The sequence below is a fragment of the Chrysemys picta genome, chromosome 8 (genome assembly GCF_011386835.1).
Source record: "Chrysemys picta bellii isolate R12L10 chromosome 8, ASM1138683v2, whole genome shotgun sequence".
Taxonomy (NCBI): Eukaryota; Metazoa; Chordata; order Testudines; family Emydidae; genus Chrysemys; species Chrysemys picta.
In genome coordinates, this window is record NC_088798.1 from 97,286,733 (window position 1) to 97,302,190 (window position 15,458).

General features: G+C 40.4%; 1 protein-coding gene across 10 annotated transcripts in view; it reads right to left on the reverse strand.

Annotated features, from left to right (window-relative positions):
* Positions 1 to 15,458, reverse strand: part of FSTL4 (follistatin like 4) — a 540,889-nt gene that overhangs the window by 17,029 nt on the left and 508,402 nt on the right. For 6 of the 10 annotated variants that reach the window (XM_042850015.2, XM_065555940.1, XM_065555936.1 and 3 more), the window contains 4 exons: positions 14,239 to 14,400; positions 13,151 to 13,285; positions 11,467 to 11,493; positions 6,283 to 6,401 (listed from right to left, as the gene is read on the reverse strand). In XM_042850015.2, the coding sequence (XP_042705949.2) occupies positions 6,283 to 6,401; positions 11,467 to 11,493; positions 13,151 to 13,285; positions 14,239 to 14,400 (443 nt within the window). The remainder of the gene's footprint in view (positions 1 to 6,282; positions 6,402 to 11,466; positions 11,494 to 13,150; positions 13,286 to 14,238; positions 14,401 to 15,458) is intronic. The other 4 variants (XM_065555941.1, XM_008179432.4, XM_065555942.1 and 1 more) reach the window with 2 other exon arrangements.

A 15,458-nucleotide genomic window follows, 5' to 3' on the forward strand; every position in this document is an offset into this window, starting at 1 on the left:
GTTCACCTGCTAACTAGCCATTAATTCCTTTTGTTTCTTATTGGCTACTTTATTTGAATGCATAGTTGTGGAGCAGATACAGGGCGTGGGGGGGAAATGAATGCATGCAGCTGCGGCTCTTAGGCCTTGTCTCTACATAAAAGTTGTACCACTTTAGCTCTCCCAGCACAGTGAACGTGATATCCCTGCTGTGGAGGCTGTTATGGCTTATTTCTGTACAAGAAGGGGAATGAATAAGCTATAAGCACTTTTCTATTGGTACAACTTCATCCATACTAGGGATTGTATCAATATAGTAAAAGAATCACACCCCTAGCACACATAGTTACACTGGTCCAGTCCAAAATCAGTCTGTAGACCAGGCCTAAGTTTTGAAGATAATGGTAGGGTTACCATACGTCCGGATTTCCCCGGACATGTCCTCCTTTTGTGTGCTAAAAATAGCGTCCGGGGGGAATTTGTAAAGCACTCACAATGTCCGGGATTAGCAGAGAGTGGCTGGGAGGGCTGCAGGGAAGTCCCGGGCTGGACTCAGGAGCAGCTGTAGAGGAGCCGGATCCGCCCTGCATTCTGAGCCAGCAGCTCCCTTGCAGCCCAGTCCAGCAACACTGTGCAGGGCCAGACCGGGTTTTGTTGTGCAGGGCCAGACCGGGTTTTGTTGTGCAGGGCCAGACCGGGTTTTGTTGTGCAGGGCCAGGGACCAGGTTTTGTTGTGCTGGGGAGCTCAGCCACGTGTCCGGCTCGGCTGCACAGAGCCCAACACTCTGTTCTGAGCAGCAGGGTAAGGAGGTCAGGGGGCAGGAAGGTTCTGGAGGGGGAGGTCAAGAAACGGGGGGGGCTTTTTGGGGGGAGTGGAGAAAGTTTTGGGCAGTCAGGGTACAGGTAGGGGGTAGGGTCCTGGGGGGCAGTTGGGGGGGGTCTTAGGAGGGGGCAGTTAGGGGACAAGGAGCGGGGGGGGTAGGGGGCTGGGAGTTCTGGGGGGGAGCTGTCAGGGGGCAGGAGTGGAGAGAGGGATCGGAGCAGTCAGGGGACAGGGAGCAGAGGGGTTTAGATGGGTTGGGAGTTCTGGGGGGGGCTGTCAGGGGGCAGGAGTGCGGAGAGGGATCGGAGCAGTCAGGGGACAGGGAGCAGAGGGGTTTAGCTGGGTTGGGAGTTCTGGGGGGGGCTGTCAGTGGGTGGGGAGTGGTTGGATGGGGCGTGGGAGTCCCAGGGGTCTGTCTGGGGGTGGGGGTGTGGATAAAGGTTGGGGCAGTCAGGGGACAAGAGGCAGGGAGGCTTAGATAGTCCTGGGGGGCAGTTAGGGGCAGGGGTCCCAGGAGGGGGTAGTCAGGGGACAAGGAACGGGGGGAGGGTTGGGAGGTCAGGGGGGGGCGGGAAGTGGGAGGGGCAGGGGCGGGGCTAGGGCGGGGCTCCTCCCGTCCTCTTTTTTGCTCGCTGAAATATGGTAACCCTAGATAATGGACCAGATTGTCTAGTGTGGCTGAGTTCTGCTTTATGCCTCCCACAGATCCTGGAGGCAGCCAGAGTCCAGTCTGGTTTCTGGTGTAAAGACTTGTCTACACAGAGAAAACCCCCACAGCACCTGGTGCACATTAGCTACTCTATACTAACTCCCTGTGCGGACACTTACTATGTGCTAAGAATGCCTTTGTGGGCATCAGCTTAGTGCAATTTGTATTAAACTAACCCCCACGAAGGCACTTTTAGTGCACAGTGGGTGTCCACATGGGGAACTAGTGTGAAGTTCTTAGTGCACTTTAAATTCATACCCTAGCTTACTGTGCACTAACTTCCCGTGTAGACAACTTCTAAGTTGGAGCAGCTCAGAGCACATTTAACTTAAACCTGTCTACAGGCCCAGCAACTTTGTGCTACCATAATGGTATAACTGAGCTGGAGCAGGGACCAGACTAATGCCCTCTGGGTCTAATGCAGCACTCACTTCAAATTTAACACATTCAGCCTTGCCCACACTAAGTCGTCTTTTATGCCAATCAGATAGCAAATGAAGCTGCTTCTGTTGTAAACTCACCAAAGGTTGCCTTCTTTGTACAACCATATCACTGTTTACTTTTTTCTTTGTATTATTTTTAACATTAGCTATGTAGTGTAAATCTAATTTATTTAGAACTATCTGAACCAGGGTCTACTCCTGCGCTCATTGAAGCCAATGGCAAAGGGCCCCAAGACTTCATTGGGAGGCGGATCAGGTCTTTAGCGGTTTCTCTAGAGATCAGACATATAGCACTGCTAAAAGTTCCTTTTAAACCCTCCACTGGTTTTCTTTAAGCGCCCTTCTTTCTTTGTTCTTTTCAAGCTGAATTTCCAGTATCACCTTTCCAATATTTACAGCTCTTCAGAAAAGAAACCCAGAAGTCTGTCTTTGAGTTGTAATGGCTGTAATAAGGTTTAATAATATGTCCACACAGGGTGCTCAAGGGTGAGGATCATAGTGTCGATTTATAAGATGATATATTAAAAGGCTCAAATGAAGGAAAAATATTAATCTGAGAGTATCAGAGGGGTAGCCGTGTTAGTCTGAATCTGTAAAAAGCAACAGCACTTGCATCTGAAGAAGTGAGGTTCTTACCCACGAAAGCTTATGCTCCCAATACTTCTGTTAGTCTTAAAGGTGCCACAGGACCCTCTGTTGCTTATTAATCTGAGAGTTATTTATATTTAAAAGATACTTATTTAACACAATGATGCCCTTTCTTCAATATGGTAAATAAACAAATGACAAATGGAACATTTCTGGCCATATTTCAGTACCTATATTTGAAGATATTTTATAGTTCAATATGATTATACAAGTGATGCCTTATTGTGCAATAGCATGACATGAATACTGAAAAAACTTAATTCAAGGCCTTAAAGGCATGTGATATCTTGCTATAGCACTTGCCGTGATGTGTGATCCAATACTAAAAGTTCACTGCCACTGGGACAGAATTTTCCTTTACCAGTTTTCTTTGAATTCATATAATATTGGATTTAAAAAAATCCCAGTGTTTGTAGAACATTTCAAATAGACAAATAGGGATCCCAAGTTGTCCTTATTTTCAATGGAACGTACACAGAATGTTCAGTAGAGGTGTAAATTTCTCCACATCACTATCCCCCACATGTTGCCACTGTATCTCAATTCTGACTTGGGGAGCCATTGCATGAAAAGCTTACATGCATGTGAATAAGGTAACTATAGTCAAACACTCTGTATTAATAACCCCCATGTCAGGATCAGAATATGCATTGTTTTTATTTTTAAAATCAGCCTTAGAAGCATAGGGATTGCCAGAAGGGATCAGATCTGAAGTGAAGACCAATTGCATATCTACCCTGCAGAAGAAGAGGTTACTCACTTTGTGCAGTAACGGCAGTTCTTAGAGATGTGTCCCCCTCTTGGTGCCCCACTTCAGGTGTGTGTTCCCCTTGATCAGAGATTTTCAGTTTGCTATGTCCGTTGGGCCTGTGCATGTGTCCTATGCATCCTTGTGCCAGATATCGAGGCTATAGGAGTGTGTGTATGAACCTTCCTCACTTCCTTATCCACCCAAACATTCCCTAAGGAACAGTCTGAAGCAGAGGGAAAGGAGGGAAGGTAGTGGAGCACCCATGAATACACATCTCAAAGAACTGCAGTTACTGCACAAAGTGAATAACCTCTTTTTCTTCTTCCAGTAGTGTCCCTATGGGTGCTCCACTTCAGGTGGACTTCTAAGCAGCATCCCTAGATGGAGAAGGGAGCTTCGGAATAGAGTCCAGAACTGAAGATAGTACTGCAGAACCAAGTGCTGCATCAGATCTGACAGCATGGATCAGGACATAATGTTTCAAAAACATAAGTACTGAAGCCCATGGTAGTGGCCCAACATTTTTCGGATATTGGTAGTCTTCAGTAATGCCGTAGATGTTGCCTGCAATCTGGTTGCAGACCAGAGATTCCCCAGACTCTTAATAAACCTACATGATACCAGATGAGGAAATACGGAGAATCTTTCTACTAGAAGATGAAAGGCTGATATTGCAGTCAGAAGGACCTTAACTGTACTAGTTGATAACCCAAATTTCTTTAGAGCCAACAGATAATCCAGGATGACTGAAAGGCAGCAACACCATCACCAATGGAAGAATCTACTTCATTTCTGCAGGTAAGTAGTGCAGGTTGACCTCTTTCTACTGTTCAGTAATACTTGTTGTACTTCCATAGAGCAGGAAGATTCTAACCCCATGAGCCATGACCTGAGGCAGAGAACCACTAGGTTGGGAAGAAACACATGACCTGCATCCTGTGACAGCAGATGAGGATTGGTTCTGAGCTTGAATGACAGCTGGACACACGGGTGAACAGGTAAAGGTACCAAGCTTGTCTTAGCCAGGTCAGCACTATTAGAATAACTCTGGCTCTGTCCTGCCTGATATTGTTTATCACCGTTAATATCAGTAACATTGGAGGAAACACATAGACCAGATAGTTCTTCCAAGATAGAAGAAAGGCATCGCCCAAGGAGTGGCGGCTTAGACCCTCTCTTGAGCAGAAAAGAGGACACTGCCTGTTCCTGGAGGTAGTGAAGCAATCCATCTCTGGAAGTCTTCATTTTAGGAATATGCTGGGGAGAACTTGGGTGTCTAGCTCCCATTTGTAGACCTGCGAGAGATGTCTGCTGAAGACATTGGCTGTGGTGTTCTGAATCCCTCAGAGATAGATCACTGAGATTCGGATCTGATGAGCTATGAACCAGTTCCATAGCTTCATGACTTCAGGGCCAAGAGAGGGAGATCTTCCTGCTCCCTGTTTGCTGATATAGAATGTGCAGGATACGTTGTTCGTCATGACCCTGATTGATTTGCCCCTTATGAGGGTAGGAAATGAAGGCAAGCCCTGACAGCCCTGAATGCCAACAGACTGATGTGGAGACTGCCTTGATTTGTGCAGGTACTGAGGCGATGCATCATTAAAGTCACTGATGGGGCTGGCTGACAGAAAGGAACATCTGCACAGATGTTGAGTTGGTTCTTCCACCAGCCTAAGGAGTTCCTCACTTGTAGAGGAACTGTCACCTATGTGTCCAAGGTGTTTCTGACTGGACAATAAATTGTTCTAAACCACCCCTGGAATTTCCTCATTAGCAGTCTGAGTTTAATCTCCCTGTTTTTCCTTCCCCTGGATTTGAAGGCCAGGCAGAAGTTGCACTTCTGGGAGATGTGGGACTCCTGCAAGGAATGAACACACTTAAGTGTGGCTGTCACTCACAGGTATAGTCTCTTGCAGGAGAGACAAAGTGTGAAACCTGGCAAGCCAGACATGCCCTACCAGGAAAAAATAAGTCTTCCCAAGAAGAAAAGGAGTAAAACAATCCTTTCACTATTTATCTAACTAACTATAAAAACTATCTAACAACTACAGAAATATTACAAAAGCCAAGGCATGCTCCAGGTAGACATGGTAGAGTTCTATCTCAGGCTGAGGTGGCTGAGAAGGAACTGATGGTGGTTCACCTGCGCACCCCTATATAACTTCGGCAATTGGCGTGAGGAGGCATAAGGCGCATGTGTGGGCTGAACAGACACTGCTAACTGAGCATCTCTGAACAAGGGCTGCACAGATGCACGTGGACCTGAAGTGGAGCACCCATAGGGCCTTGAAGAAGAACTGTATTGAACAAGTACTGTGGAAGTACCAACCCTTGCATAGATTTAGGCCCAAAGCTCAGTATTTCCTGGGTGCAGCTGTGACAGGGATTGCAAAACAGCTGGTTGTGGATCCCTGATTCCTGAGCCATATCTCAAGTGGTCATCTGCCAGCTAAGAATACACAGAACACAGTACTATTCCAGTTGCATGCCCTGTCCTGCCACCAACACTCCCTCACCACCTGCACCCGGAGGCTGTAGAATGGGGGAGGGGGCATAAAAGCCATTTACACCAGTATTACATTAGCAAGGGCCACAATGGGGCAGCCCTCAGCTGGGGAGACCTAGTTGCTTTGTGGCCCAGTTCTGATTTGGTAGCATTTTATATCCACTTGGCACAGTTGGAAATGACTACGCAAGGTGTTGGATACTGGCAAGCCAGGCCCAAGACACACTGTGATTCCAAGGCTAAACTTCCTTCACCTTTTGCATGGCCACAAATCCCCGCCTTGCACATCCTCAACTGGACACTTTGTTAATGTAACTTTTCCCTCTTACTGTATAGCCTCTTCACAAAATCTAGGGAGCACAAGCTGACAGATGACTTGGATACGTTATTACAAAAAATCAAAACAAAACAAAAACTTACATAACTTGTAAAAATCTTCTCACTGGGTTTGATATGTCTTCGGATCTCACATTCGTTTGGCTGAATGATTGTGATCCCATCATTGGAAAAGACATAAAACATATTTCCCACACTTAGGCCTTTAAGAAAAAAAAAACAAAGCGAAAGAAGCAGAATTTAAAACAACAAAACCACATTCATAGCATTCACACTTTTTATTTTTGGAAGAACAACAAAAAATCACTTTACATAAAAACTGGTAATTTGGATGCAGTTGGTGCATTCACAAAATCAAACTTCATGTCATAACGAGGGCTTCAAGGTGTGAGGAAGGAGGTACAGACACATTCAAAAACACATTGCTTTGGTGGCGGCAGTAACAAAGATAGGGAAATATCTTGAGGTCTTCCATGATTATATCTGTCTCAGAATTTGAATGTGTGTGACATTCTAACCTTGCCAAATCATGACTTTTTTCTTTTCCCATTTACACTGGAAATAGCTTGCTAACTGTTAGGCAACTGAGAAGGAACTGTCAGTTAAAAACACACAAACAAAATAACCCCTCAAAGTCACACAGTTACAATTAATTTGACCTTTTGCAATTTGCAAATTGTAAAGATGAATAAAAGCATTGCTTATTTCATGAAATACATTTAAAAAAATCCATCCTGTAGTCTAAAACCATCTGCATGAACCAAAAATAGCCACCAAAACAAATACATTTTTGAAATTTTGCAAACTGTAATTCACAAATGTGGAATATTTCAGCATTGCAATAGCAATAGCTATCAAAACTGGGGCATTCCAGGAGCTTTTGAAAAACTGGCTGCTTCTCAGTGAATTTCTGTTGTAAGATTATAATTTCACATTTCTGTTGAGCAGAAATGCCCTACAACATTGATAGTTTGATTCTTCTTCAGCTACATGCAAATGCAGTAAATTATATCTTATAAATGGGTTAGGGAATCTTTTCAAACACTATACTCCGAAAGATCCCAACACTCTTTAAATTTTTATACCACCTGCTAAATAAATTCTTCCGATGGCCTTTGTTATCTCAGATAATGTTGATAGTGTACTTATCTGCCAAACTTCCATGGCACTGGTGATATAGAATTTTGTTTTTAATAAAATTTGCTCCATAGAAAATAAGGTCCTGATCCTGCAAACACTTAGAAACATGATCAACTCCACACTATTGGGACTAGTTCTCCTTAGATTACCATCTATAAATCCTATTAGGAAGACTCACATCTAAAGCGTTACTCCACATGCGTTAAGTGCTTCCAGGATTGGCGCCTGAATCATCATAGGAGATTTTTACAGTAAGAACTACATATGATTGGGACTAACAGTTTTAGCAAATTTCATAAAATATTTGCTGTATTTATTTAAATGACATTTCAGCATGGGAGGGTGTTTCTTAAATCTAAACGATCTTGGTGTCAAATATCTGGCTTCAGAGTACAACTGCATGTAGAGAGACTTTTTAGCTTTGGCTATGTTTGTCGCTGCACTGAGAATCGGATGCTTTAAGATTAGCCTCTGAACCATACCACAGAAATACCCCAGTTAAGGCATCAAGCGGATACAGGAGCTGTGATCCTTAAAGGTGATGCCACAGTGAGGGATCATGCATTCTGAAAAAAGCATAAATATTGAATTTCCACTCAGGATCTACCTAAGGACTAAGTAGATTGGTAGGTGCTAAGGGCTAATTTTCCAGAAGTACATTACCAGGTTATTTTGCCCAGGCATTGTAACCAAAATCCACCCTCACTGCATGCACATAACTCCCTCTTATTTCAATGGGAACTGAGTGTATGTATCGGAGAGCAGAATTTGGCCCTTTGTGCAATGAGTGAATGAATTTGCATATTGTAAAATAAAAGTTTCATTTTAAAAAGTGAAAACAGTCATGCAATAAATTACGACAATTGTGATAGATGCCTGTTATTATCCTCATGCACATTATTCGTGTTATTTTATTTGATGATTTTGTTAAGAATATGAATGCACTTTTCAGCTTTTAGTAGCCCCTAATAGCAAAAACACTGCTTGATAATGCCTTCAGTTCTGTGCAGATTTGGAGTTACTCTTCAAATTTACTTCAGTTACCTGGCAATATTTTAACATGATGGTCCTGAATCTACTTCCACTAAAGTCAGTGTGAATTTTGTGTCTAACTTCAATGGAAGCAGGACCAGGCACTATTTAAAACATTAAGATGTTTGTTGAAGATAACACTCTTTTCAGGGTTTACAGGGTATTAAATTAAAATGCTCTTATGGTCGGCAATTTTCAATCCAGCTTTTTTAACACAAAAGTTACTTTTCACTAGTTAACCCTTGGAGTTTGACTGTCATATCAAAAACATGCACCTCAATCTTGACTGGCTTACACACAGTCATGGTCCAATCGGTATCACTAGGGCAATCCATGTAATGGTTTTCCTCATTCTAATCCAAATCGATTGAAGGATTTAAATAGCTAAAACTGGTAATACAAGGCTTTCATGCTTAAATTTATATACATATATAATTCTGATGATTATTTATTTGCGTGCTCTCCCTGTCCTCCCTTGGCCCAGACATAATGAAAACTATTCCAGCTTTGAAAATAGTGTGACGATTCATTCTGTATCTGAGCCACCCACTCTTCTGTCCACTATTTTCACTGTACAAGATACATGCACATAAAAGCATTAATTATTGCATATACTTTCAATTCTATGTGAAACTGGCCGAGCATGCTATGTGCGTTCATTTCCTGGGTTATAGTTGTGTATATGAAAACTTTTGAAAATATAGCCCTCTTTCAATGATCAACTGCAATTATTTAAACTCTGATTTAAAGCAAAAAAGCTTGCTTCATGCAGCACAACATACAGCAATTAACTCACATCATTAGTTTACTACAATATCTAATTTATTGTAATATGACAACATGAGAATTTGATCACCTTAATGGATTCAGCTGTACTCATCCTTTTGGTTAATAATGTTTATTAAATCACCAGCTTTAATTTTAACAGCAAGGAAAAATAAGTAAAATAAAATGTAAACAAACAAACAAAACAAAAAGCGCTCTCTCATCCAGCCTTTTCTCTTTGCCAAGTTTTCTCATACTAAATTGGCTCCTTTCTCTAGAATGAATTTGCAGATCAAATATTTTACAACTTAATTTCTAATATGTAGGCAAAGATTTATATAATCATATTCTAAACACACAGTTATTTCAGGAACATTGATAATAAATCTACTCTCACTAGCACTGTTTCTCCCTCTAAATGTTCAGAATTTAATTTAATTTAGAAATGTGCAGGTTTGATTCTGGTCAGTTTACAGTAACTACACTATATTTAGTAGAACTATTATTCAACTTTACATATTCCTTTAGTTCCTTTTCTGTCTGCTTATTCCATGTAAAATTTTCTCACCCCACCCCTTGAGGATCTTTAAGGTAGAACATGGGATACACAGTACATAAGCAACCATGCACCATTACATAGGTGACGCTTGACTGATTTAATTCAACAGCAATTTCCGATCTGAGCAAACTATACACTGGAATGGAGCAAATCTAAATGCCCACAGTGCAATTTACATGAAGCTCAGCAGTGGAGAAACAATCTCCATCATTGTGTATTACACAGTAGCTGGTGCTGAGTTGGGAATAGGGAAGAACTGTCTCAGGACAATCTGCTCAAGTCAGTGATCCTGCCACTTGTAATGACCCAAAACCTGCTGCTTTTACACATATGCCATCAGCACTACTGCAGAGAATGGGACAGTGGATACACTCTGGGTGTTCATATGCCAAGATGAAGAACTACAGGTCACTGAAAACTGTCACTTTCCTTATGCCTCTAAAATCCTCAGGGCAAAGCCAAAGCAAAACGAATAGCCCTAAGCCAAGTGATGCAATAAGAGCCTCTCTTTGCATAGTGTAGAGGACCAGGTGTGAAATGGTCCTTGTACTCTCAACTAGTAGGATGGAAATATATGCTTTGCCTGATGGCAGAAGGAAAGGATGCTTGTGCCAGATACATTAAGGAAATTGCTCAAGAACTATTTATTCACTGGTGAAGACTTGATCCATAATGCTAGTAGGTGTGGAAGATGCACAAGTTAAGCCTGCACCCAATCCAACACCAGCTTGTGACTGGACTTTAAAAAAAAACACCCAAAACAGTCATATCTTTTTAGTGGGTGTTTTACAATCCAGGGGCCAATTTTTCCAGTGGCTTGGAGGCACACATGCAAGACCCCAAAAGTGCCCAAATGTCCACATTTGTGCATGCAGTTGGATAATATATGCTTGTACATATGCAAGTGGATAAACTGTAAAATATCCAATTGGAGCACAACTGTTTAGATATTTTTGCATATTCATTTACTGCCATTGCATGTGCAAATCTAGATATCTTAATACCCATTTTTGCACATAATTACAGTATATGCACACACAAAATCAAATCAAATGTTGGCCACAAGTGTCTCCTGATGGAGTTTGAGTCCATTAGCTACTTAGGATGCTTTTTCTCTAATTTAGCCTTCACGTTACAGAAATTTTGACCTTGTGCAGGACACACTATAAATCTGATCGGATTAGAGTTCTTAATTGCCAATTAAAACAAGAAGAAATGAGGCATCCTGTGCCCCACATCTATTTAAAGGATTGGAGGGAGCAATAACTATTGTTTCACCCAACACATATGAACACAAGCAGTGTGTGTGTGGTTTACATAATAAACATTTGTACATACTCTTAAAGAACAGGCAAAGGACAGCATGATCCACATGTTTAAAAATGGAACTTATATTTATATCTACATTTGTTCATTTGCAGTAAATTGAGATCATAGTTGTTCTGGAAATTCTGTTAAGCTCTTGATATTTGCTAAGAATCTGACATTAAATTGCATTAGTGATTGTTTGTGCCAAATCAACAATTTCAAATATATCATGATCATCTATAATTTGATAGAAAAAAAATCTAAGGGAATATGTACAGGATTTACATCACGAAAGTGACATCTATTATGTGAAGGGTGGCTTTTGGACTGCTGGTCTGATATTTAATCTGAAAGCCGTGAGAGCTGATAAAGTTAGTGGCAAGTCAGTGGAGAATGGCCCATTATGGAATTATTGAAGCAGACAAGCACATTATCACTACAACAAAACAACTTTACTGCAGTACCTTCCTCTCGCCACAGTATGTTTGCAACTGCAGCATCAGAAAATTGGGAAAGCCAGAAAATAATCAAGAAAAGAAAAAAACATACAATGTCAAAATTTTCATTGTAGCAGTTAACTGAATTAACACTGTGATTTTAAGTGAATTGCTTAATTTGTAAAAACTTCATAGCATTCATCCAGGCAAAGTATTTAATTTGAATAAAACATCAGGAAAAAAAGACATTTCCAAAGTCAAACTTCTCCTTGTGGGAGAGTCCTGCAGTCCTTGCACTGGTAAAATTCCCATTACAATGAATGAGAGTTTTGCCTGTACCAAGACTGCAGGATCGAGCCTTGAGGTACAGAATATTCTCCTGAATGTAATTGTACAGTACAGACAGCGATTTCCCATACATTTTCATTAAGCAAATATAATATCTTTCTGAAGCCTAGAACAGACAGTTATACCAACTAAATGGTTTCCAGTATTTCCTCTGGAAATGTTACGCAACAATACTATATTTTCATTTAGGATTCAAACAACATCCTTAGGTATATTACTTAAATTTTGGTTTGTAATATTTCAAATTATTTCTCACCATAGTATAATTTCCCTTGCCCGAGGGTTCAAGTGAAAGTGACAGATATTTGCAAGAATACACAATTCTATTTAATGAACCAAGTATTGCCATGACTGTGTGTATCTATTGTTAACATCTAATTCAGAAAGTGGTGTATTTTTGGGAGGTGACCTAAGCAGCAGTATCCTGTTTACACATAGCCCTAAAATATCAACCCACGCATGTACCATCTGCAGAACATTTAGAAGCATCATATGCAGAAGCACTCTGGAAAGTTACTCCAAAGTGGCAACCAATCAACTCTTCAGAAGACAGTGGCTAAGATTTGGATGGCAAAATATTTGTCTTTGTTATAGAAAATAATTTTAATATTTTTAAAACTGTTTTGATTCTTTTCAATGTGATACAGGTACATTAAAAAATTCAAGCAATCTGAACTGATGACATCCCTTAAAGTTAAAATAGTTTCACAGATCACTATTCTAGGCATCCAATATTTGGCTATTTTGAGTATTATTTGTCTTGAAAAAGGAAAAGTCTGTACAAACAGAACAATGAAATTTCATTTTTAAAATCAGGCAGTCATTAGAAGAAATCTCTGGGTTGTATTCTTTTACATCCAAAAATATTAGCAAAGTAGAAAAGCTATCTATGCCCATAACTCAACACAACCCTAACACACAAAAGACCCTCAAGTCTTCTATCATACTTCATGTGATATCTTCTCAAACTAGAGCCCAGTTCTGTAATCACCAGGGCCGGCTCCAGGCACCAGCTGAGCAAGCTGGTGCTTGGGGCGGCGGATTGTTCGAGTCAGCATTCTGCCCGATCCTAGGGCGGCACGGCCGCTTTTTTTGTTCCGCTCTGGCCGTCCTCTTCCTTCCCTCTCTGCCGACCGGAGCGGAGCCCTCGCGGCAAGCGGCAGGAGGCGGCGCAGCAGGAGGGGCCGCGTGGCAGCGCCCCTGCTGTAGCCCTGGCTGCCCTCTTCTCTCTCTCTCTCCCGCCCGCACCATACACAGTGATTAAAACCAAAGAGGGGAAGTGGTAACTTCAGCTAAACCACATAGCATTAGAACCAAAATAAATAGTGGGTTCCTAAAAAGATAAAGGAAAAATTAAGCTTACGAGTCTTTCTGGCTGAATCTTCGATGAAGAGAGAAGATATGTCCTCATCCACTCCCACTTCATTTTTAGCAATGCATGTGTAGGCACCGGTGTCTTCATATCGAACACTACTGATATGAAGTTCACTTCCATTTGCTGCAACAAAGACATCCATAAACTGTTCCTCACTGCTGTAACATAGCTGTTCAAATGCCTTAGCTTCCTAAAGAGGCTTGTTATAGGCTTGCAAAGTTTTTATCTCTGAATATTTTCCATGTTTAAACTGAGATTTTGAGGAATTTGCGTATTGCTAGAGGATGAAAGTGTTTTCTTTTCCTAGTGTCAAATACAGACTTCCCACAAAGAAATAAAGTGAAATTCCACATCCAAACAGAATACAACATCTCACTTATTTGCCTCGAGTAAAAATTTGTAAAATTGCCTTTTTTTGGCACAAAATCATACAAATACTACACAATTTTTTTCATCAAATCAATGAAAACCTGATTTTTCACCATTTTAGTAGAGGATGTTAATGTTTTCTACACAATCCCACCTATTGTGTTGTTCTCCTATAATGCACTATCATTAAAAAAAAACCCTTTTAACTGTGCTAGGTGAGGTCTCGTTTCCTTATATTTGTATTGCAAGTACAATTTACACATGATCCTGCCCTCTGTTAGCTTTTGGAAATGAGGGTCTAAAATTAGCAATGAGAAATAATTTCATTTGCAGATGTTAATCTGAAAAGGGAGACACATGAGTCAGTATTCTCAGTAGATTTTCATCTCGTATAGTCATTGACATCTATACAAAATGAATGTACTATATTGCCTTTCTGATTGTTCCTGATTTAAACCATGAGCAAAACAGTGGAGTATCAGGTACATGGTGTTTTAATGGAATGCTGTTATCATTAATACCAAGCAACATTGTACTTTATGGAAAAATCACTGGAGAAAGAGATAGAAAAAAAGAACAGAGGTCATGGAACATAATTTTCATACTTTTGTGAAAGCAAAAGAAAAACATCTATTTTTAGGTGCAACATAAACCATTTAACTCCTTTTTTTAAACAGTACATAAATTTCCCAGAATTCTGTCCTTACCTAAGAGTGTTAGTTGTTTGGATAATTTTGGCATGATATCAATGCCATTTTTTAGCCAGGTAATTCTGGGATTAGGAATGCCTTCAGCGTGACATTTGAGACTTGCGGATACGCCAGGTTCCTGTGCCTGAGTTTCAGGATATACACGAATCACTGGTGGCACTGTGGAAATAAGAAATTGGTGACTTAAAACTAACTGGTCAATTGTCATCTCTCTTTGTGCTTTGTAATCCACTGACTTCGATCTCTGTTGTATAAAAAGCCTGATCCAAAGGATTGTGAAATAAACAACACTCTCTTTTCCATTGTAAACTAGAGTTAAGGTTACAGTGTAGAAAAATCATTACTGTATTCCGTTGACTGAATCAAAACAAAATGCTCCAAAATTAAATTCAGGAGGTTATCCTTGTATCTGATTTTGTAGTCAAATCACCTTTGATTTTGTTCATTAAGGCCTTAAACCAACTCCGACTGAAGTTATTGGAAAGACTCCCATCAGCTTCAATGGGAGTCGGATTGGGACATAAGGGGATTACTCATGTGCTTAAAGTTAAGCATGTGCTTAAATGCTTTGCTGGCTCAGGGCCTAACGATCTTGCTCTCTAATATAAACTGGAAACATTGCACTGAAATTGGTGGGAGCAGAACTGGATTCTCTGCCTGCACTTATTCAACAAAAGGCACCCAGCTATTCAATATTTTTAATGATTAAAAATGCATAACAATAAAATAGCTTAAATATTTACTACATATGTTTCTGAGCAAGTAGGATATGTATAAATTATTTATTTAGTTGGAAGATATCCAAAAATTGACAGTTTCTTGCAGGAAGCATTTGTGTACTGATTGGCAGAACTACTAATTATATTACAATTTCAAACAAGTTAATTGATTTTCAGTCATGTTGCGATCATTGCTCAATTCTACAAACCTTAATATTACCCATTAACCATTTTTTAAACTATCTACTCTGGTATGTTTAAATATTTTAAAATAATTCATAAGTGTTTTTAAGTTTGTTTTTATTCAGTGTACTATTCTTACTGTTACTATTTAAATACATTTCAATTTAATGCTTGTGAAAGTTGCCAGGGTAACAGAATTACAGAACTGAAGTCTTAAGTCCTCTACTTACAACAAATGAAAGCCATTTAAAATTATATATTTGCTCACCATTACCATACAATTTCCACAGATATCTCCTATTTTTGAATATAAAG